General features: G+C 42.8%; 1 protein-coding gene across 1 annotated transcript; it reads left to right on the plus strand.

Moving 5' to 3' along the window:
- The first annotated feature begins 14,110 nt into the window (after positions 1-14,110).
- On the plus strand, positions 14,111-15,352 carry foxg1c (forkhead box G1c). Its single transcript, XM_041234520.1, has one exon. It carries the CDS (start codon positions 14,111-14,113, stop codon positions 15,350-15,352), a length of 1,242 nt encoding a protein of 413 aa, XP_041090454.1.
- Positions 15,353-25,839: the final 10,487 nt, after the last annotated feature.

The following is a 25,839-nucleotide window of genomic DNA, read 5'->3' on the forward strand; positions in this document are numbered from 1 at the left end:
ATAGAGAAGCATTGTAAAGCACAGAAAGGTATGGGAAAGCATAGGGAAGGATTGTAAAACATAGAGATATGGTAACACGTAGGCGCATAATCTCGCTTGGGCCGCGTTAAATTCTATAATCGTAATCTTTGGTCCAAACACCTTCCGGGCTTTTATCTACTGTGTTTGTGTCTCAAATTACCAAAAAGATGGGGCGAGAAAAGTTTATGAGATTGCAAACCACGGTGGTGATGCAGACACTGACTGTTTTAAGTTTAATGGTTTTCCACCTACACCTCGCTTGTGCCTGCGATTATTTGGGGGTATAATCTTAATCGTTTTGTAAACTTTTATTGATTTTATTTTTTATATGAAATTGTGATAAACTACTGCATGTACAACATCACAGGACGTGGACAGCAGCCCATCAGTTCACTGCTGATGTAAGGTACTCTACGGAGCTGTAATTTATAGAATAAAGTTTTTAAAAAAATCTGTAAATATATTATCTTTGTAAAATAAATTAGTGCATACATTACACAAAAGCTTTATATATAGTTATATAGTAAACCGAGCTGCACTCACACCCGTTCGTTGTCCCCTAAGAAACAGAGGCGGTGCACAGAAATGGACTTTAAAAGCGCTTGCGCGCTACTTTAATACACAACAACAACATGAAACAAACGAAAATAAGCCCCTAGCTCGTTTCAAGCACTAACTAAACGTTTGATGCAAACGACGGTAAAATTCAGGGACGGAGGATTTATTTATGTAACTGAGAGACGCCATTTGCAGGAAAAAAAGGGTTACGGCGGACTAGGGAGTTTGGGTAAAAAAACATTTGAGCGCTACATTCGTGCCGGGGATGTACCAAGGACTCGTTGAGCTCGCCTGCAGTAACCCTTCGGTAAATTGACGTTCGGGCTTACAGAGAGGTGTAGTAAACCATATGGAAGCATTGTAAAGCACAGAGATGTGTGGTAAAAGCATAGGGAAGCATTGTAAATCACAGGTATGGTAAAGGACACGGAAGCATTGTAAAGCACAGAGAGGTATGGTAAAGTATAGAGAAGCATTGTAAAGCACAGAAAGGTATGGGAAAGCATAGGGAAGGATTGTAAAACATAGAGAGGTATGGTAACACGTAGGCAAGCATTGTAAAGCACAGAGGGTATGGTAAAGCATAGGGAAGCACAGACAGGTATAGTACAGCATACTAATAAACAAACCATGGTAAACTAACCATTATCAAAGTTTCCCACAGTAAAAGCACACCAAAGTGTAGTAAAGCACAGTGAAAGCATGGTAAAGCACAGAGAATATATCGTTTCACACATTTATTGCCAATCATACACACCCATTGGCACAATTTCGTTAACCCCCATGGTAACACGCCCAAACCACCCCATCTTGCCAAATCACACACCCCATAATCCACAAAGTCACCAACCCCCCCGTTACACCAGCCACCACCCCCAGACCAAGTCTTCACACAACCTTAACGTCAAATCCACACCCACGCATACTTCCATCACACCCCCCATGTACCAGCTTTCACAAATCACATACCCCGATCTCAAATTAAACAAGGACACCACACCCCCAGTACCCACATTCCACAATCAGAAACACCATATTGTCATTTAGCAATAACACAGGTGCATACCAATCACCTATAATGTATCTTAGCAATCACGCAATACCAATCACACACCCCCATACCAATCACAATCACACACCCCCATACCAATCACACACCCCCATACCAATCACACCCCCATATCAATCACAATCACACACCCCCATACCAATCCACAATCACACACCCCCACATCAATCACAATCACACACCCCACATACCAATCACAATCACACCCCCCACATACCAATCACAATCACACACCCCCATACCAATCACAATCACACACCCCCATACCAATCACAATCACACACCCCCATACCAATCACAATCACACACCCCCATACCAATCACAATCACACACCCCCATACCAATCACAATCACACACCCCCATACCAATCACAATCACACACCCCCATACCAATCACAATCACACACCCCCATACCAATCACAATCACACCCCCATACCAATCACAATCACACACCCCCCATACCAATCACACACCCCCATACCAATCACAATCACACACCCCCATACCAATCACAATCACACACCCCCATACCAATCACACTCACACATACCAATACCAATCACACACCCCCATACCAATCACAATCACACAACCCCATACCAATCACACACCCCCATACCAATCACAATCACACACCCCCATACCAATCACAATCACACACCCCCATACCAATCACAATCACACACCCCCATACCAATCACACACCCCATACCAATCACACACCCCCATACCAATCACAATCACACACCCCCATACCAATCACAATCACACACCCCCATACCAATCACACACCCCCATACCAATCACAATCACACACCCCCATACCAATCACAATCACACACCCCCATACCAATCACAATCACACACCCCCATACCAATCACAATCACACACCCCCATACCAATCACACACACCCATACCAATCACAATCACACACCCCCATACCAATCACAATCACACACCCCCATACCAATCACAATCACACACCCCCATACCAATCACAATCACACACCCCCATACCAATCACAATCACACACCCCCATACCAATCACAATCACACACCCCCATACCAATCACAATCACACACCCCCATACCAATCACAATCACACCCCCCACATACCAATCACAATCACACACCCCCATACCAATCACAATCACACACCCCACATACCAATCACAATCACACACCCCCATACCAATCACACACCCCCATACCAATCACAATCACACACCCCACATACCAATCACAATCACACACCCCCATACCAATCAATCACACACCCCCATACCAATCACACACCCCCATACCAATCACAATCACACACCCCCATACCAATCACAATCACACACCCCCATACCAATCACACACCCCCCATACCAATCACAATCACACACCCCCATACCAATCACAATCACACACACCCATACCAATCACAATCACACACCCCCATACCAATCACAATCACACACCCCCATACCAATCACAATCACACCCCCATACCAATCACACACCCCCACCAATCACAATCACACCCCCCACATACCAATCACAATCACACCCCCCACATACCAATCACAATCACACCCCCCACATACCAATCACAATCACACCCCCCCATACCAATCACACACCCCCATACCAATCACAATCACACACCCCATACCAATCACAATCACACACCCCCATACCAATCACAATCACACACACCCATACCAATCACAATCACACACCCCCATACCAATCACAATCACACACCCCCATACCAATCACAATCACACACACCCATACCAATCACAATCACACACACCCATACCAATCACACACACCCATACCAATCACAATCACACACCCCCATACCAATCACACACCCCCATACCAATCACAATCACACACCCCCATACCAATCACAATCACACACCCCCATACCAATCACAATCACACACCCCCATACCAATCGTAATCACACACCCCCATACCAATCATAATCACACACCCCCATACCAATCACAATCACACACCCCCATGTCACAGGTGGCCTCAAACCAGGTATTATATGTACTAAGACATTGGATCCTTTTGCATGGAGAATTTAAGTTTGCCCACAGATGATGAGGAACAAGTTATAAGCTGGGTGCCTGCTGATATGAAAAAAGTGAGTTTTGGCCCCCTACTGTATTCTGGATAAATGGCATCCCTAGTAAAGTGTCTCTGTGTGAACAAAAGGAAATGAATACAAGAAATATGTATAGATCTAGAATGCTTGTGGAAGGCGCAGAGCTGGTTCTGAGTAATGCCATGAGAACTAATCCTCGCCTCCAAATGTGTGGATGTGATAGATGCAGAGATGATTCATTCCTAGTCGGGCCTAAGCCATGTCCAGCCTGCAGTCATGTAACAAGACACTATGGGTTTCTGTTGAATGTAATAATTCAGAGGGGTTCTCTTTCTCCCATTTGAATGTGAATCCACGAGATGTAAAAAGAATTGTATGTATGGATTGTGAGGGAACAGGTCACTTATTAAAATGGGCACATCTGGGCAAATTGGAATGTAAAGAAGGTGTCCCTACTAAGCGTGTACAAGTGTCTTGTAGATACGACATCAAGGCAATAGCGACCCACACCTGTGATGCGAGACGATGGATTCAAGAGCCCATTGTCGTGTTCGCTGAGCCTGCCCGAGTCGAACCTGAGACCGAAGTGGAGTCCTGCTGGGAGCGACCTGAAATCCTGGACATGGATTGGAGAATTTAAAATGAAATGCATTAATGCAATAATATGTGTTATAATCTTTTGTAGTGTTTGTATAATCTTTTAGTTTGGAAAATTATGTAAATGTGTAATCAAATGTAATGTTTAATGCTACTCTAATCAATAATTGTGAAAATCATGCGTTCTTTAGGTATAAAATATAAGAAACTGGTATAAAATGATGCAGTAAGAAACTGGTATAATTTGATACATAGCCAGCTTTTGGGCAGTGGCCAGTCTTTGAGCAGTTTCTTATCAAGATGGGCTTGATTCCCAGAATTAAAAGACAACTTTCTATAGCACTTTTTTACTGTGTGAAGTAGGATGGAGTAGGATTTTGTATAGTAAACTTGCCTTAAGGAGTAGTTTGAACAATAGCCTAAAATGCACACACATGCTTAAACACTGCCTGCTATGATAAAATATATAAAAACTGTTTCACATTTAAAAAACTATGGGGTTTCTCTTAGTTCATCTCTTCTATTCCTATATTGAGAAGTTGGGGAATGAGGAAGATGAATGGAATGAAATCCCTGATGTGCTTACTATGATATTGAACTATAAAAAAGTAATTTTAAGAAAAAGAATAGAAGATGGGTTTTAAGAAAGTAAAAACTTTATAACTTGCTGTGAGCCTGTCTTGAAGTCGTGCCAGAAAGTAAAGGGATAGTTGGCATGAAGAGCGGAGTTCTCTTATCGAGCAGCGTCAAGGTTAGAGTGTCTTCTCACCATAGAAAAATTGGAAAAAACCTTGATTATCGCTGGAAATTGGAAAGCTAAATGCACAGCTAGCAAACTGGTTTTAGCTGGTTTTTGTGCAGCTGAAAAAAATAAGAGATCATTCACAGCTGAGTTCATCTAACTGTTCTATGGGTATTTTTAGCAGCATGAACTTAAAACTACTTAATTCATGCTTTTGGAAAGCGAACACTAGAGCTGCAGTTTAAGATTAAGTCCACTAGATGGCAGTGCAGCGCCACACACATGCACACACGCATTCTAGAACAGAAAAATTGGATTCCCAATCCTTGTTAAAGTTAGGGTTTGATCTCTATAAAGGATTGTTTAATTGCTCGATCCCAGTGGCCTTGTAGGTTCAGTGAATCAGCGCTGTCTCCTCTCACCCCCACAGTGAATCAGCGCTGTCTCCACTCACCCCACAGTGAATCAGCGCTGTTTCCACTCACCCCACAGTGAATCAGTACTGTCTCCTCTCATCCTGGTAGGGATGTCTGCACACGCCCAGACACTCTCTGTGTTCCTGTCAAAGAAGAAACCTGTCCCTGTCTCTCCTCTCCTCACAAAACCAGTAAAGAACAGACCTGACCCTGTCTCTCCTTACAAAACCAGTAAAGAACAAACCTGACCCTGTCTCTCCTCACAACACCAGTAAAGAATAGACCTGACCCTGTCTCTCCTCACAAAACCAGTAAATAGTCCCTGATAGTCTGTCCCTTCTGTCGTACATAGCAGAGAAACACTGACAGCGTGTAGCTTTCACTGTGCTTTATCACATTTTGTTGTATTTCACTGTGGGAAACTTTTATAAGGGCTAGTTTACCATGCTTCGTTTTTTAATATGCTTTACCATATATCTGTGCTTTACAATGTTTCCCTATGTTTTACCAGACCTCTCTGTGCTCAACAATGCTTCCCTATACTTTACCACACCTCTCTGTGCTTTACAATGCTTCCCTATGCTTTACCAGACCTCTCTGTGCTTTGCAATGCTTGCCTATGCTTTATCACACCTCTCTGTGCTTTACTATGTTTCCCTATGCTTTACATGCTGTCAGTGTTGTATATCCCTTCCATCCCCTTCACCCACTCTTCCACTATCCATCTCTCCCCGCACTGGTAACTCAAGACGGCATGCAGACGAGCACAGAGTGTCACTCACATACCTTCTCCATTCACGAGTTCAACCAGCCGTTTATTTAAAAGCTGTCCTTTTTTGTTGGAATAATATCACGTTTCACGTCGACACGGTCGGCTAAGAGCCATCTTGTGCCCCGTCCCGTGAGGCAGGTGAACCCTGCCGCTCGCTTTGTGCTGAGCGCCGAGCACAAGCAATTAGAGTCACAGCCACCCAGCTGCACCAGACAGTGACACACACACACACACACACACGCACGAATGCACGCACGCATGCACACACACACACACGAGACACACACACAGACACACACACACACGCACAGACACACACACACACACACTCTCACACACACACACACACACACACACACACGCACACACACACACACACACACACACACACACACACACACACCACACACACACACACGTGCGAGTGTGCACCACACACAAGCACACCAGTGCGGTTTTCACGTGCGTGTGGTGTGTGCTGTGTGTGTCCCTGGTGTGCTCCACACACACACAGTGTGTGGACAGTGTGTCTGTGCGCACGCCAGGACACACACCACCACACCACAAACACTTACGCACACACAGTGCAATAGCACCGTTTGAAACGCTTTTGAGTATTCGTGGTATCATTAACCGTGTGCAATGAAGGCAGGTGGAAAAAAAAAAAAATCTGGGACACTGACACACACACGCACACACACACACACACACACACACACACACACACACACACACACACACACACACACACACACACACACACACACACTCACACACACACACACACACACACACACACACACACACACACACACACACACACACACACACACACACACACACACACACACACACACACACGCACACACACACACACACACACACACACACACACACACACACACACAATCAACACACACACACACACACACTCTCACACACACCACTCTCACACGCGTACACTGTGTGTTCAGGAGTCCTGACCAAACAACCGACAATAGAGTGGTCGTTGTGACACAAGCAAACGCACACCACACACACACACACTCTCACACACCACGTCAACCACGCCCACCACACACACACACAGGCCACACACTCTCACAAGTCGTCCGTTAACAGTACTTCATAAGCAGAGAATTCACAGGAAGTGATACAGAATGAGAAATAAATAAATGAATAAACTCATAGGCCACCGAAAAATTAAAAAGGGATATCTCATAGGATTTATCGAGGTGACTTAAAGCTGTGTGAGACTTTTCGGAGACTTCACGTGGGTTTCAGCAATCGAAACCCTTTCCAGGTATCGTCTTCAACAAGGCGACTTTAATCAGGGACCAACAATACAGTACAGACCTTCACGAACTCAGGACTGGGCACTGGCTGTGTGAGCACCAGCAATCAATATAGACCTTCAACACAAACTCAGGACTGGGAGCTGGCTGTGTGAGCACCAGCAATCAATATAGACCTTCAACACGAACTCAGGACTGGGAGCTGGCTGTGTGAGCACCAGCAATCAATATAGACCTTCAACACGAACTCAGGACTGGGAGCTGGCTGTGTGAGCACCAGCAATCAATATAGACCTTCAACACGAACTCAGGACTGGGAGCTGGCTGTGTGAGCACCAGCAATCAATATAGACCTTCAACACGAACTCAGGACTGGGAGCTGGCTGTGTGAGCACCAGCAATCAATATAGACCTTCAACACAAACTCAGGACTGGGAGCTGGCTGTGTGAGCACCAGCAATCAATATAGACCTTCAACACAAACTCAGGACTGGGAGCTGGCTGTGTGAGCACCAGCAATCAATATAGACCTTCAACACAAACTCAGGACTGGGAGCTGGCTGTGTGAGCACCAGCAATCAATATAGACCTTCAACACAAACTCAGGACTGGGAGCTGGCTGTGTGAGCACCAGCAATCAATATAGACCTTCAACACAAACTCAGGACTGGGAGCTGGCTGTGTGAGCACCAGCAATCAATATAGACCTTCAACACAAACTCAGGACTGGGAGCTGGCTGTGTGAGCACCAGCAATCAATATAGACCTTCAACACAAACTCAGGACTGGGAGCTGGCTGTGTGAGCACCAGCAATCAATATAGACCTTCAACACAAACCCAGGACTGGGAGCTGGCTGTGTGAGCACCAGCAATCAATATAGCCCTTCAACACAATCCCAGGACTGGGAGCTGGCTGTGTGAGCACCAGCAATCAATATAGACCTTCAACACAAACTCAGGACTGGGAGCTGGCTGTGTGAGCACCAGCAATCAATATAGACCTTCAACACAAACTCAGGACTGGGAGCTGGCTGTGTGAGCACCAGCAATCAATATAGACCTTCAACACAAACCCAGGACTGGGAGCTGGCTGTGTGAGCACCAGCAATCAATATAGACCTTCAACACAAACTCAGGACTGGGAGCTGGCTGTGTGAGCACCAGCAATCAATATAGACCTTCAACACAAACCCAGGACTGGGAGCTGGCTGTGTGAGCACCAGCAATCAATATAGACCTTCAACACAAACCCAGGACTGGGAGCTGGCTGTGTGAGCACCAGCAATCAATATAGACCTTCAACACAAACCCAGGACTGGGAGCTGGCTGTGTGAGCACCAGCAATCAATATAGACCTTCAACACAAACTCAGGACTGGGAGCTGGCTGTGTGAGCACCAGCAATCAATATAGACCTTCAACACAAACTCAGGACTGGGAGCTGGCTGTGTGAGCACCAGCAATCAATATAGACCTTCAACACAAACTCAGGACTGGGAGCTGGCTGTGTGAGCACCAGCAATCAATATAGACCTTCAACACAAACTCAGGACTGGGAGCTGGCTGTGTGAGCACCAGCAATCAATATAGACCTTCAACACAAACTCAGGACTGGGAGCTGGCTGTGTGAGCACCAGCAATCAATATAGACCTTCAACACGAACTCAGGACTGGGAGCTGGCTGTGTGAGCACCAGCAATCAATATAGACCTTCAACACGAACTCAGGACTGGGAGCTGGCTGTGTGAGCACCAGCAATCAATATAGACCTTCAACACAAACTCAGGACTGGGAGCTGGCTGTGTGAGCACCAGCAATCAATATAGACCTTCAACATTTTTTTAAAAAATAAACATATTTCTTGTTTTTTTTAGTATGAAGGTAAGCTGCTGTTAAATTTAAGGTAAATTGTCATTTTACAAGAGATGGCAATTTACCTTCACTGTTTACCAGAAGTTGACCGTTGAATTTCAGAACATTTTTTACAGTGTTTTTAAAAAAACACACTTAGCAACTCTTATTGGTTTAGTTTTAAACATTATATTTAGTTTAACAATCAATTGTAAACAATCAATATTATTAAACGTTTCTAATTATTTTAACTTCTACCTCTTGCTTAAACATTCAATTTAACCGATAAATATTCAAATTATTTGTCCACTTCGTGACTGCTTATGTTATTACCGTGTGACGGGCAGTGTTGTGTGACACCCTGCAGTCACAGATCCTGCCCTGTGCTGGTGAGATGACACGACGTTAAAAAGCTCTCAAACCACTACTGCAAACGAGCCCGGCTCTTGCATTGTGCTTTCCCTCCCATCAAATGCACAACTGATTTTTATGCTGCTCTGTATTTTTCGATGTTGATAAAGGCGAATAATAATGAAGTTTAGGGGTGTTTTATTATAGCTATGTCATTTGTGTTTAAGGTTTTATTTCAACATGTAAGTGGGCGGTAAATACGACAGCGACAGTGCAAAAAGCGACGAGCTTTCCAATGCAGGAGAAGAAGCCGCTCAGTCCATGCATTTGGCTTGCAACGACGATTCTCCTGGAGCAGACGCGCAGGGCTCTGGAGAGGGCAGTGCGCTAACGATTCCACGACACGCATTGCAACCCAGTCTCACCAGACCGCTCAGTTCTATAATGAGCAGGTGACCGAGGCTTGCGTGAAAGAAACACGAAACACCACGCGCATTTGATCAAGGCATTTCTTTATCTCATGATAATTGGCACTTTTGAAAAATATATATATTTTAAGTCATTAATACAAAAAAAAATGTTGCATCTATAATAGAATGAAATAGATGTAAAATGGATTCATAAACCACAGGATCTACAATCTGTCTTTGAATAATAATAATAATAATAATAATAATAATAATAATAATATAATAATAATAATATAATAATAAAATATAATTCGACATTAAGCTGTAAAGTACTATTTTCCACTGCATTCTTTGAGAACACATTTTAAATCATTAACACATTATTTTTTGTATCTACAATGATTGCAAATATCAAACAGTTTATGAATAGGCTACAGTATATTAAAAAATAAAAAAGATTTATTTAATTTCTGTGACAAAATATCTCAAATATTCCCGCTTTCAGATCATTGTATTCGGGTTGTAATTGGCAGCATTGAGAGTATATATTTCATGTTCAGATTTTTTTATTATTATTATTTTGCTACAGAAAATGGGAATCTGGGAAGTTTTTTTTCCCAGGAGGCTTTTCAATTTACCAGGAATATATACAGAAACTAATAATAATAATACAGAAACTAATTTATATATTGATATAAACCTAATTGAATATAACGGAAATGATAATATTATTTATAATATTAATAATTAATAATAATCCCCCCCTATATAATAATAATAATAATAATAATAATAACTAAACGTAAAGAAAGAATTTCATAACTGTTCTTCTAAGACTAGAACACAAACCTTGACAATAAAGGTAGTTATTGACGGACTGGCGCTCAGACAGAAAATAATAATAATTTTCGTTTATATAAATGAAATAAAGTACGTCAATTTTCAATACTGATATGTTGAAACAGTATTCATTTGTGTTAACTGTGTATTCACAATGTTTTTGCTTATGACTTGTAATGAATACAGAACTATGCATACGTTTTGAGATACAGTCATCTGTTCAGATATGCTGTTAATCGATAGATTACCGCCTCGTTCACAGGTTCTGATATGCTGTTAATCGATAGATTACCGTCTCGTTCACAGGTTCTGATATGCTGTTAATCGATAGATTACCGTCTCGTTCACAGGTTCTGATATGCTGTTAATCGATAGATTACCGTCTCGTTCACAGGTTCTGATATGCTGTTAATCGATAGATTACCGTCTCGTTCACAGGTTCTGATATGCTGTTAATCGATAGATTACCGTCTCGTTCACAGGTTCTGATATGCTGTTAATCGATAGATTACCGTCTCGTTCACAGGTTCTGATATGCTGTTAATCGATAGATTACCGCCTCGTTCACAGGTTCTGATATGCTGTTAATCGATAGATTACCGTCTCGTTCACAGGTTCTGATATGCTGTTAATCGATAGATTACTGTCTCGTTCACAGGCGTCTATAAATAACCTTAGAATAGGTTTTGTTTGGGAAAAACTGTTTTTTTTTTTAACTGATTCAAATGTTGCTGCGGATGTATTTATTTTCATAAATTAATTGGTTTTAGTAGAGTAAACGCTATGTAACATATTCATGTTAAAGATGATCCCCTCCAAGCCTATTCAATAATATGCACGGGATTAAATGTGTTTAAAGGAACAGCTAATGATGCTATAAATATGTTATAAACTGGGTTAGCTGTATAGTCCAGTCACAGTGAGCAGGGTTAGCTGTATAGTCCAGTCACAGTGAGCAGGGTTAGCTGTATAGTCCAGTCACAGTGAGCAGGGTTAGCTGTATAGTCCAGTCACAGTGAGCAGGGTTAGCTGTACAGTCCAGTTCACAGTCCAGTCCAGTCACAGTGAGCAGGGTTAGCTGTATAGTCCAGTCACAGTGAGCAGGGTTAGCTGTATAGTCCAGTCACAGTGAGCAGGGTTAGCTGTATAGTCCAGTCACAGTGAGCAGGGTTAGCTGTATAGTCCAGTCACAGTGAGCAGGGTTAGCTGTATAGTCCAGTCACAGTGAGCAGGGTTAGCTGTAGTCCAGTTGAGCAGGGTATAGCTGTACAGTCAGTCACAGTGAGCAGGGTTAGCTGTACAGTCCAGTCACAGTGAGCAGGGTTAGCTGTATAGTCCAGTCACAGTGAGCAGGGTTAGCTGTACAGTCCAGTCACAGTGAGCAGGGTTAGCTGTATAGTCCAGTCACAGTGAGCAGGGTTAGCTGTATAGTCCAGCAGTCACAGTGAGCAGGGTTAGCTGTATAGTCCAGTCACAGTGAGCAGGGTTAGCTGTATAGTCCAGCAGTCACAGTGAGCAGGGTTAGCTGTATAGTCCAGTCACAGTGAGCAGGGTTAGCTGTATAGTCCAGTCACAGTGAGCAGGGTTAGCTGTATAGTCCAGTCACAGTGAGCAGGGTTAGCTGTATAGTCCAGTCACAGTGAGCAGGGTTAGCTGTATAGTCCAGCAGTCACAGTGAGCAGGGTTAGCTGTATAGTCCAGTCACAGTGAGCAGGGTTAGCTGTATAGTCCAGTCACAGTGAGCAGGGTTAGCTGTATAGTCCAGCAGTCACAGTGAGCAGGGTTAGCTGTATAGTCCAGTCACAGTGAGCAGGGTTAGCTGTATAGTCCAGTCACAGTGAGCAGGGTTAGCTGTATAGTCCAGTCACAGTGAGCAGGGTTAGCTGTATAGTCCAGTCACAGTGAGCAGGGTTAGCTGTATAGTCCAGTCACAGTGAGCAGGGTTAGCTGTATAGTCCAGTCACAGTGAGCAGGGTTAGCTGTATAGTCCAGTCACAGTGAGCAGGGTTAGCTGTATAGTCCAGTCACAGTGAGCAGGGTTAGCTGTATAGTCCAGTCACAGTGAGCAGGGTTAGCTGTATAGTCCAGTCACAGTGAGCAGGGTTAGCTGTATAGTCCAGCAGTCACAGTGAGCAGGGTTAGCTGTATAGTCCAGCACAGTCACAGTGAGCAGGGTTAGCTGTATAGTCCAGTCACAGTGAGCAGGGTTAGCTGTATAGTCCAGTCACAGTGAGCAGGGTTAGCTGTACAGTCCAGTCACAGTAAAGTGGGTCAGGGTCCACTTGACGACAGTGTCCTCTGTTGACAGGAAATAATAATAATAATAATAATAATAATAATAATAATAATAATAATAATAATAATAATAATAATGTTCCAAACCTTACGAAAAATGCATCTTCAGCTTAACCAGCAAAACTCTCTTCCTGCGCTCTTAGATACATAGGCCTGTATACGGGGGGATTGCAATGCATGTAAAGGTCAGTTTTAAAGCGGGTTTAAACTAATGTGAGAACGCATTCCACTCGAGCGTTGCGTGAACACTGCCGGACTAACCTGAGCCTGTGCACAGCCCGATACAACACCGGCAGAAGCGAGTCCGTTTAAACAAGCGCTGACACGCGAGAGAGTCCCCTTCATTCCCAGCAAGCTGCGTGTCTTACCTGACAACAGTCTATTTCCATAACACCAAAAACATTTGAAAAACTGCTCGCTCTGGCAAGCACATTTCTGAAGAGTGAATGATACAGACCCGCTGGGAGCACGGGGGGGGTGTGAGGGGGGTTTGAAAGCCGCGGCTCATTGGTCGGAAAGCATGCGAGCGTGTTGTGTTACAAAGTGCTAGGACGCTAGGAAATTCAACGAGGAGCTCCGCGACGACACTGAGAGATTGACACCTGAATGGAGCGGGTTACATGAAGAGTACCTCTTTCTGTAACCGCTGCCGAGCGTGTAAGGGTCTGCGTACAGCAGGGGGGGGGGGCGCGCCTTCCCTTTCTCTCTTTCTCTTTCTCTCTTCGTGCTTTCTTCCTGTCATTCGCTTGATTTGGTGGGATGTGAAATGTTGGTCATGGAACGCTTGAAAGAGGCCCCCGGGACTGTCCGCACGTCTTCATTCAGCATCAAGAGTCTCTTGCAAGAGGGGGCGGGGAGTGGCTGCGGAGCCCCTGACAGCGGGGCGCACGGCGATACTTCCAGGGCACTGGAGACCCAGCGCACAGGCAGCCCTCAAGCGGGGGGTGTCGAGAGGGACAATATTAATAACAGCAATAATAAAATTAATAATGAGGATGAAGAGGAAGAGCGAGGAGGAGACGAGAAGACCAAAGGGTTGGACCAGGACAGAGCGGGAGAGAAGGCAGCCAAGTGTGACAAACCCCCGTTCAGCTATAACGCGCTGATCATGATGGCGATACGCCAGAGCCCGGAGAAGCGCCTGACTCTCAACGGCATCTACCAGTTCATCGTGCAGAATTTCCCCTACTACAAGGAGAACAAGCAGGGCTGGCAGAACTCCATCCGCCACAACCTCAGTCTCAACAAGTGCTTCCTCAAGGTGCCGCGCCACTACGACGATCCTGGGAAGGGCAACTACTGGATGCTGGACCCCTCCAGCGACGACGTTTTCATCGGCGGCACCACTGGAAAACTCCGCCGGCGCTCAACCTCCTCCTCCCGAGCCAAGCTCGCTTTCAAGCAGGGGAACAGGCTGTCGTCCTCCGCTGCTGCTGCCGCCGCTGGCCTGGCCTTCGCGGGGTCCCTTTACTGGCCGGTCCCGCCTTTCCTGTCCGTTCAGCAGCCTCACCCTCACCACCACCCCGGCTCCACTCTCGGATACAGCTCGTCCTACTTCGGACACCCGAGCTCCTACGCCACCTCGATTCTGTCCCAGACTTCACACCAGCTTAGCGCCACAGCCGCCGGGGTGGACCGGCTACTGCAAGGCGCGGCCGAGTCTTCTTATACGGGTACCGCTGGGGGGAGCCACCACCGTCACCAGGTCGCCGCCGCCGCCTCGTTCGCCGCGTCCTCGCTGCCTTGCGGTCTGTCGCTGCCCACCTCCATGACCCCGTGTTCGTTCAACCTCCTGGCGGCCGGGCAGGCCAGTTATTTCTTCTCTCACCACGTCCCACACCACCCAGCCGTGCAGGGGACACAGCCCCCGCCTGCCCCTCTCCAGTCCTCGCCTCCGAAGGGCTCCCCGGTGGAACAGCACCTGCATTGCTGGAGCGGGTCGAGCACAGCCGGTGACTTCCCGGGTTGCTTCACACAAAATCACCAGACCAGCTCGATAAACTCGCTTTTGCACTGAGACTTTCTAAATAGCGGGCTGGGTTATTATTTACTATGCGAAAGAACAGAAAAAGACTAGCTAAATTATTTTACGCCACTATTGGACTTGGGTATAATAATTTCTAATTTCAAAACTTGTCGCTCCACAAAAAATATGCCCCAGTTTTTTGTTTTGTTTTTTAAATCTGAACATAAATGAAATCTTGTGATGTTACAAATAGATTAGTCGCACTTAACTGAAGCGGCCAGAGACTCAGTACGCGTCCCTCTGTAACAGTAGCCCAGTGTTCGCAGCGTCTGCCTTGGGAAGCGATCCAGATGGCTAATCCGTCAAGAACTGCAAGGTTTTCCTTAGAGCTGGTAACTCAATGTGATTGAACCTCTCTTCATTTTCAACTTAATATTGCGTGTTTCTCTTCTCAATGCATGAATAACACTATGTAACACAATTTTTGTTCCTGGGTAGTAAGTGTTATTTCCTAATTGCTTATGCCTCAAAAGTATAGAAAATGGCTATTATTCCCCACAAACTTTGCTTTTGTGACCAGGACAGTGATATTTCAAAATATCACTATTTCCAATAAGAAAACGGGAGCTTTTGTGTCTTTTCGTTCAGAACAAAACAACATATGAATCCAAATTAACATGTATTTATACTAAAGTAATACAAAAATGACTTCAAAAGATTTAGAAGTGAGTAGTTTTTCGAGATTTACGATTATACTGTAAATTTACACTGTAATCGTAAATCTCGAAAAACTACTCACTTCTAAATCTTTTGAAGTCATTTTTGTATTACTTTAGTATAAATACATGTTAATTTGGATTCATATGTTGTTTTTTTCTGACTTTATGTGAACGAAAAGACACAAAAGCGCCCGTTTTCTCATTGGAAATAGTGATATTTTGAAATGTACCTGTCCTGGTCACAAAAGCAAAGTTTGTGGGGAATAATAGCCATTTTCTATACTTTTGAGGCATAAGCAATTAGGAAATAACACTTACTACCCAGGAACAAAAAAAAAAAACACAGTTGTTACACAGTGTAATTCATCTCTCTGGCGAGTCGATTGGACCCCTAATTTGTGAATCAATATGAAAATAAACTACTGCATTTCAGACTTTAACAAATACAGGCAAATCGTGGTAATATATATTATATATTTAAGTATATATCTATTATATATAATAAATATATATATATATATATATATATATATATATATATATTCGAAATTATTATTAAACTTGATAAACTTGCAATATTCGAGGTAAAGCCAGTCTAAATAAAGTCTAGTAAATATTAACTTTGCGAAAACGCTTACAAAAGGAGACTGTAGTATCATTTTATTTATTGTTTTTATTATTAAAATTTACTGAAATTTCCCCAATTTTGAGTTTTAGTTTCAAAGAATTCAGCCGAAATAATTTTTTTGTTTGTTTTAAATTATTATTTTGATACAAAAAGTTACTTAGTTTTTACTGGAGCAAAAAATCAAAAGGTCCCGTTAATATTTGTATGATGTTGTTTATTTTGTTTATAACCGAACTACAGGGAATTCTAAGGTGGAATAATAATAATAATAATAATAATAATAATAATAATAATAATAATAATAATAATAATAATAATGCGAGTATTTTGTAATATATGCACAATTTATTTTAAAAGCAGCATCGTTTCAAACTTGAACAAATCTCTCCAAATCTAAAAAAATATATATGCTACGAATTTATCACGGGGTATGTTTGAAATAACACACCTGCCTCATTTTAAATGTCTGTTCTTGGTTTTTAAAGCGAGTTTTACAGCAGTGCGGGGAATACATGAGAGTAAACTTGTAAAACTATTCATTCATTTCCCTGCAGACGCTCGCTTTTGTTATTGTGAAACACGCATGGTTTAGCGTTTTAAAAGCCACGAGAACAGTGCTGTTTGTTTGTTTGTTTGTTTGTTTGTTTGTGTATTCCTCAATACGTGTTTACAGTCCATATTCAGATTGCATTTTAATAAGCACACGGACATGCACGCGTCTTTTCATTTGTATTTGTTGTTACTGCATGGCAATACCCGCGGCTTTCAGTTAGACATATTAAAATTATGACTTATTAAAATGACCACCCCCATGCTGTTCCCACGGTTATGCTGTGCATTTACGATAGTGTATGCATACGCTTTATTACATTGCTATACGTTTACTGTAGGTCATTTTTATAAGGGTAACTTCTATATGTATTTGAACGTGGTGTCGATCTGTAAACGTAAGAATTGAACTCAAATCTTGTGGAATAGAACACGATTTAATTGTAATATTTATGTACTGCATGCTGTAATGTGGATTTTGTGTGTTTTAAATATATCCTAAAACAATTCAAATAAAGAACCATCTTTGTATGTATTTTAATTGTTTTTAGCCTCTTTTATCTGCAAATTAAACAGTAGAACTGAGTTTATTTGCTGTTGCATGAGAGTTATGTTTAACTATTAAAACATTTGGGCCCAGATTCATCAATCATTTCCAGGATGAGGTTATTATTTGCAAAAGGAAAGGTGCGGTGCGCTGAAATGAACACTCGCGTCGATCGTGTGAAGTTTTTAACAGCGTTTTCATTATAGCAATACATTGCGTTTGCTTAAAGCTCTGTGAATATGGGCTTCTGAAGTGCAGCCTTTGAAATAACTTCTCATGTCATTCATAATCTTGTAATGAGTGACGCGTTTGTAAGTTGGGGTCTCCGTGTTGAAACTATAATGCTATATGTGAGTTCTGAAGGGTCGGGAAGTGTTATAATGAAATAACAGAAAAGCAGCATTCCCTCCCCCTGACGGGCTGCTATAAAGCGTCCGGTGTTTAAAATAAAAATAATAATATTAAAAATCATTTTGTTGTTTGATGTTGTGCACAGTTACACAAAACACTCCAAATGCTGCGTTCTGATTAATACGTTCAGATTATTATTATTGTTATTATTATACTATTATTATTATTAGTATTATTATTATTATTATAATATTTGTTTTGAGAATATCTTTAATTACCAAGTATTACATATAATGCTACAGTTTTCGCTGCACACATACGCGCGCACGATGTCAGAAAGTAGATTACGTCTAATTCGTGAGCAGAGCACTCGGGACATTCTCTCAAAATATTTCATGAAATTTTTTTTTACTTTAGGTTTATGTTCAAATTCATAAACTCGTGCAATTTGAGCACGTTACAGTGTAGCATGTCAAAAGTGCTGTTTAGATCTAAAAATCTAAAACATAAGCGCAGTTTCGTCTCTAGATATATCTATAATATAATCTAATCATATATATATAATATATACTATTATATATATTATATATATATATAATTAAGTTTAATTTGTGGAATAGAACACGATTTAATTGTAATATTTATGTACTGCATGCTGTAATGTGGATTTTGTGTGTTTTAAATATATCCTAAAACAATTCAAATAAAGAACCATCTTTGTATGTATTTTAATTGTTTTTAGCCTCTTTTATCTGCAAATTAAACAGTAGAACTGAGTTTATTTGCTGTTGCATGAGAGTTATGTTTAACTATTAAAACATTTGGGCCCAGATTCATCAATCATTTCCAGGATGAGGTTATTATTTGCAAAAGGAAAGGTGCGGTGCGCTGAAATGAACACTCGCGTCGATCGTGTGAAGTTTTTAACAGCGTTTTCATTATAGCAATACATTGCGTTTGCTTAAAGCTCTGTGAATATGGGCTTCTGAAGTGCAGCCTTTGAAATAACTTCTCATGTCATTCATAATCTTGTAATGAGTGACGCGTTTGTAAGTTGGGGTCTCCGTGTTGAAACTATAATGCTATATGTGAGTTCTGAAGGGTCGGGAAGTGTTATAATGAAATAACAGAAAAGCAGCATTCCCTCCCCCTGACGGGCTGCTATAAAGCGTCCGGTGTTTAAAATAAAAATAATAATATTAAAAATCATTTTGTTGTTTGATGTTGTGCACAGTTACACAAAACACTCCAAATGCTGCGTTCTGATTAATACGTTCAGATTATTATTATTATATTATTATTATTATTATTATTATTATTATTATGTATTATATTATATAGTTCTTTTACATATAGGACAATGTTTAATTCCGTGAGTTGACTAATATTTTGTACAGTTTCGCTGCACAACATACACTCTACAAACACTCAGCCGGCGTCGTTGGCTACATCTTTCATTAATGAAGATTAAACTCGTTTCGTGAGCCCTGTAAGAGAGTCTATAAATATTTAAAAATGAAAAAATATGTTAAAAGGTTTAATTTTAATCCTAAACTCGTGCAATGGGATTTCGTACAGTTTTCACGCCAAATAGATTTTTAGATTTTATTTTCGTCAAAAGCATATAGATATCTTATTTATATATATATTATATATATATCTATAGAGATAATTATATATATATATATATATATAAATACAGTTTTAATTTCCTATAGGCTATTCTTTGTTGTTTTTTTTTTTCTCGTTATTTTTTTTTTTTCTTGGGGGGGGGGGGGGGGTATTTCTTGCAGTGCAATCTCGCAGTTTTCCGATACCGACGCGTTATAAACACCCACACTTTGTGTACAGTGTTTGCAGTCTGTGTCGTGTAAGAGGGTACCCTAAAGATGCACAGTTCTGCGTTATTACCAGCTGGGTCTGTTTCCTTTTGAAATGACCCGTGTACTGTAACAAACAAACGCTTAAGATACAAACACAAAGCAGATGCAACACACTTGCGGGTTTATTTAAATTGCTAGAGAAAATACTTACAGAACATGTTACCAAAATACGGTTTATAAATGCTTAAAAGTGGTAAAATCCCTTGAATATAATGCAAGGTGATTTGTTTAACACTGATGCGATTCAAACTGCGTAATTCATTTTAAAAATGCGCCAGAGCCGACAGGCAAACATTAATCACTGGATTGTACAGGAATGTCCGGGAACATTTTATAACTTTATTTCATTGTATTTTACAGTAGAGAAATCTCCCGAAGTGTCAGCTTATCAGAATCGTTTTGCCATTGCAGTTACACGACTGACATTTTAAAGGCTCAGAAATGCAATCGAGCCTCTTTCTGGAATAGAAATGTAAAAAAAAAAAAAAACGCCCAAAAAACAAACCCTGTTTTTACGGTAAAAAGGGTTGCCAGTAATATACCATATAAAAACAGCATCAATACTTCGTATTTGTAAAGAGATACAAGTAAGGGGAATAGAGGGGTAGCCCCTCCACGATCTGACCTACCAAGAGATGGTGAGCACACAAAACATGAACAAAACACACACAATGGTGAAGGAACACAAAGGACATGTAAACTGACATATGATTGTGCAACAGCACATTTAACACACAATAACACAAATAACACTGTTTAAACACTACTGTTTACAATCGGCCCTGCAATGGATCATGGGATTCCAGTTTTAACGTAATTAGATGCAATATGCAATAAATATATTTTTTAAAGGAAATGTTCGGTAAAAAGAAACATATTTTCTTGAAGGTAATTTGCTCTTAAGTTTAAGGTAAGTTGTCGTTTTATTGTTGTAATTACTTGATGTTGTTGTAATTACTTGAACACCAGTATATTTGGGACGCAGGCGATGACACCACGCCCTCAAAAGTTCCTGGCCTTCCCGGACTTCATGGAAGAGGTACACTCCTCCTGGGAGCGTCCGGCCTCAGCTCCAAGCATGCTGAATCAGGCCGTGCAGCTTGCCTCCATGGAAGGCGCAGACAAACTGGTCCTAGCAGGGTTTCCCCAGTACACTCCCTGCACATAAACATGCTGGAGTTGCAGGCGGTCTCCCTTGCTCTCCACCACTTCCTCCAGGTGCTGAGCGGTACACATGCTTTCATCTGGACAGACAACACAACAGTTGTTCACCAGGGTGGCCCACAGTCCCCGGGGTTGCATCGCATGGCTTTCAAGCTCTTGACATGGGCTCAGAAGAACTTGCTGTGGGCGACACACAGTCCCGGAGTGGTGAACTGGGCCGTGGACTTCCTCTTGACGGACGGTCCCCTTCCCTCAGAGTGGTGACCCTACCCTCAGGAGGGCGTAGTTCGATCTCTTCACCTCGGCAGAAACAACACATTGCCCCATGTGTTACTTCCTCCACCACTGAGGTAGTCCACTCGCCATCGACACCCTAGGGCACGAACGGCCCAAAGAGTTTTTGTACGCTTTCCCACCTATACCGCTGCTTCCGGCCTTTCTGGAGAATCTGGTTCTCAGCCCTGTGTCAACTTTTACAAGGCCAGCCCTGGGAGATCCTGCTTCACACGGATCTCCTCAGTCAGACAAGATGCACTCTTTGGCACCCGGAACCGGGCAGGTTCCGGCTATGGGTCTGGCCCCTGAAAGGGACCACTAGTTAGTCCTAGGGCTATCAGATGCAGTTGTGGGTACGTTGCAGAACGCTAGGGCAGATTCCACTAGGTCGTTGTACACCTATAAGTGGAAGTATTTCCAGAATTGGCCCATGCCAGTTATCTTAAAGTTTCTGCAAGAACTGCTTGATGCTGATAGGTCACCTTCCACCTTGAAGGTGTATTTAGCAGCTATCTCTGCATGCCATGCCCCCATAGATTCAATATCTCTGGGTCCACATTTTTTGGCTACCCGGTTTCTTAAAGGCACATGGTGATTACATCCTTCCAAGAGGAGTATTCTCCCTCAATGGAGCCTTGATATTGTACTGGAGGCCCTCATGAAGACCCTGTTTGAGCCCATACACTCCATAGAGCTGAAGTACCTGTCTATTAAGACATCTTCCTCATGGCTATCACCTCCGCTAAGCGGGTCAGTGAGCTGCAGGCGCTGTCTGTGCACAGCTCCTACATGCGTATTTGGGAGGATGGCAGCAGGGTGTCTCTGCGCACCAACCCTGCTTTCCTCTTCAAGGTGATCACAGCCTTCCACCTTAATCAGTCTGTGGAACTGGAGTCCTTCCATCCACCCCCATTTTCTTCAACAGAGGATAAGAAATTGAATTTCCTCTGCCCAGAGCGGATAGTGGATAGGACAAGGGTTCTGCGTCATTTAGCTACCTTCTTCAGAGGGGCCTCGCTGTCCCATATTTGTACTGCGGCTAGCGGGGCTACACCCCATACCTTCTCCAGGTTCTACCGCCTTAATGTGGTAGACCCTGCCCTGCCTTCATTAGACACGAGGGTCCTTGAGGGTGTTCACATCGCTAACCCCTGGGTTAGACAGTGCTAGTGCGTCCCTCATATGCTGCCGTTCCTTGGTGGTCACTGGTGGTCGTCTTCTAATTGAAAAGGAACGTTAGGTTACTTCTCGTAACCCTGGTTCCTTGAAAGAGAAGACGACCATCAACCAGCGAGGTCACATCGGTCGCCCTCACAGGTTCGATGGAAAAACGGAAATGGCTTCCTCATGATGACATTTTTAATCCCCGGTGGGCGGGACCAAGTGCGTCATCCCAGGAAGGGGCCTATCAGCAGCTCTGATATAAAGATCTCTGATATAAAGATCTACCCAATGGGCAGGCATCTCCCATACATGATTCCATTGGTGGTCGTCTTCCCTTTCAGGGATCCAGGGTAACGTTATTGTTTGAAAGCAGAAGTTTGAATAGAGGGCCGTTGAAACGAGACCCCTGATTATATTACACAGATACAATCTCGGAGCTCTTAGTTTTTTCAAGGAAATACAATACTGTGGCCAGTTTGCATGCAAATGTACTGCAGCTACGAATTTGCATGTAGTAGCGTTTATTATTATTATTATTATTATTTGATATTATTATTAATTAATTATTATTATTATTACTTTAATTATTGAAAATAACTTGATAGTCTTGTAATTGATAAAATGTAATTTGCAGGTTTATTATTATTATTATATTATTATTATATGATTATTATTTTGCTATTCATTATCCATTAAGTAATGACAATAGTAGTCTTGTTAATGGTTAAAATGTAAAGTTTAGCTTCACACACAGTCTACAAACTCATCAAAGCGACGAGAATGAGACAAAGCCCCCTATTCACAACGTGTGCACAAGTTTACACTGTTAGTTTACACTGTTTATTTTATTAATACAAGCTCAGTTCAGATAAATCACTCTGGAAGTTAATATAGCTCTATCAAGTGTGAGTGTAAGTGATTTATTTTAAAATTGAACCAGAACCAATCTTTAAGCGCAGGACCAGCAGACACAGGACAGAGGGAAGGAGACGCTCCCTGACAGAGGTGAGGATGGTACGCAGTGGGTTGCCATGCCATGTGATTGGTCCTTTAAGATGCCACTAGAAGTTCTGAGATCAATCAGCTCCTAGGAATGGAACTGCCTCCTCCCCTTCATACATTTCTTACGTTCTTTAAAAACAGACGGACAGCCTTTTTGAAGTTTCTTATTACCAGTACACATTCTACTGCCAGTCAGAATCCCTGAAAGACTGCTGCCAGTAGTTTAACATCAGCGCTGCTGTTTGATTGCTCTTCTGTTTGAGAAAGGAAGTGGGTTGCAATGTTAAGAACATGTTTTGTGCAGCTGTTGTAAAACACCTAGCTACCTTTTCAGCTGAGCAAATTCATTGTTATTATTATGTATTTATTTGTTTATGTATTTATTTGGCAGATGTCTTTATCCAAGGCGACTTGTAGGTGTTACAGGGCAGTACAGGGTTACAATGCAAGGCTTAATATTTAAATACAGTGTTGTTTACAGTAAGTGCAAATAATAATACTATTAGAATACAATATGAGTTATGATGCAACAGGTTAGGATCACAGCAAGTTATATCTGCAATGACATATTAGCAGTGCAATAGTGCAAGGATAGCATATCAGCAGAGAATCCAGTAACGCAGTGCTGAGGTCATGCAAGCCCAATGCAGAGTAGATGAAGAGATCTACAAGTTTAATCTAAACAAGGGGGTCTTGAGGAGGTAGCGGAAGGCAGTGAGAGATGGATCAGTCCTGAAGTTTTCCAGTAGCTGTTCCACTGCAGAGGGGCGAGGGAAGAGAAGGAGCGACCACAGGAGGATGGAGAGTGGAGGGAAAGCATGACCAGTCGGCCAGCAGAGGAGGATCGGAGAGGGTGAGAGGGGGTGTAGGGAGACACGAGGGATTGGAGGTAGGAGGGGGCAGTGTGGTGAAGAGAGTTGTAGGCATGAGCAAGGGTTTTGAATTGAATGTGAGCAGATAGGGAACCAGTGGAGGGTGCGAAGCAGAGTGGTAGCATGAGAGCAGTGAGGTTGGGAAAAAACAAGACAAGCTGCAGTTTTGAATGAGCTGAAGGGAGCAGGTAGCTGAATGAGGGAGACCAGCAAGGAGAGAGTTAGTGGAGAGTGCAAGAGCTTGGATCAGAAGCAAGTGAATCAGTATCGTTTCATTGAGTCCTGCACACAGGTCTTAATAGAGAGGTCTTGTAACTTGTTGAACTCGGTAAAACAATTCAAGGCCTATCTAGCTAGCTCTCCCCTTCTCCCTCCCTCCCCCCTCTCCCTTTCTCCCTCTCCCCTCTCTTTCCCTCTGTTTCTCTCCTGATCTCTCATCTCCCCTTTTTGTTGTGTTACTGTTATTATTTTGTTTATGTTTGTTATACGTTGCTTTACCAAAACTTGTTTATTCTTTTTTTATTCTTGTCATGCCAATAAAGCTTATTGAAACGAATTAATTCCAGAGGAGAACTAGACCCCCCCCCCCCCCCCAAGCACACACACACACACACACACCACACACACACACACACACACACACCTTCTCTAATAAGACTTCAAAGATCAGTATAGTTAAGACTACTGTTCTCTTCAGAGCGGCTGAAACTCTACCCACTCCCTCCTCCATATCACATTGCGGGGTCAAGGTAATTAAATTAATTAAACTCTGTAATGAATCGTTCGTTCTCTCTCTCTCTCTCTCTCTCTAGATCTGTCCCTCTGGCAGTGATAGTGAGCAGAGAGAGGCAAGGTGAGAGTGAGTAGGGAGACAGAGAAGGGGGGAGTGAGTAGAGAGAGAGGGAATAGTGTGAGTAGAGAGGGGGGGAGAGAGAGTAGAGAGAGGAGGGAGTGAGTAGAGAGAGGAGGAGAGAGAGAGGGAGAGGGGGAGAGAAGGAGAGGGAGGACCAGTGACTCATCTCTCTCCTCCCCTACTCTTCTCCCACTCTCACTCATCTCCTCTCCTCTCTTCACTCATATCCCCCCTCTCACTCATCTCTACGGCCCCAATCACTCATCTCCCTCTCACTCATCTCTACCCCCGCACTCATCTATCTCCCCTCGACACTCATTCTCGCCCCCTCTCACTCATCTCTCTCCCCACGCACTCATCTCTATCCCCAGAAAACTCATCTCTCCTCCCTCTCACGCAATCTCTCTCCTCCCACCAACTATCTCTTACCCCCACCACCTCCCCCTCCCGGTGAGTAGAGAGAGAGGGGAGAGTGAGTAGAGAGAGGAGGGAGTGAGTAGAGAGAGGGGGAGAGTGAGTAGAGAGAGGGG

This window comes from Polyodon spathula, chromosome 35 (assembly GCF_017654505.1).
Source record: "Polyodon spathula isolate WHYD16114869_AA chromosome 35, ASM1765450v1, whole genome shotgun sequence".
In the NCBI taxonomy this organism is placed as follows: Eukaryota; Metazoa; Chordata; class Actinopteri; order Acipenseriformes; family Polyodontidae; genus Polyodon; species Polyodon spathula.

Excerpts from the sequence above, each read along its gene's own strand:
- foxg1c (XM_041234520.1), top strand. The coding sequence starts at position 14,111 with ATGGAACGCTTGAAAGAGGCCCCCGGGACTGTCCGCACGTCTTCATTC.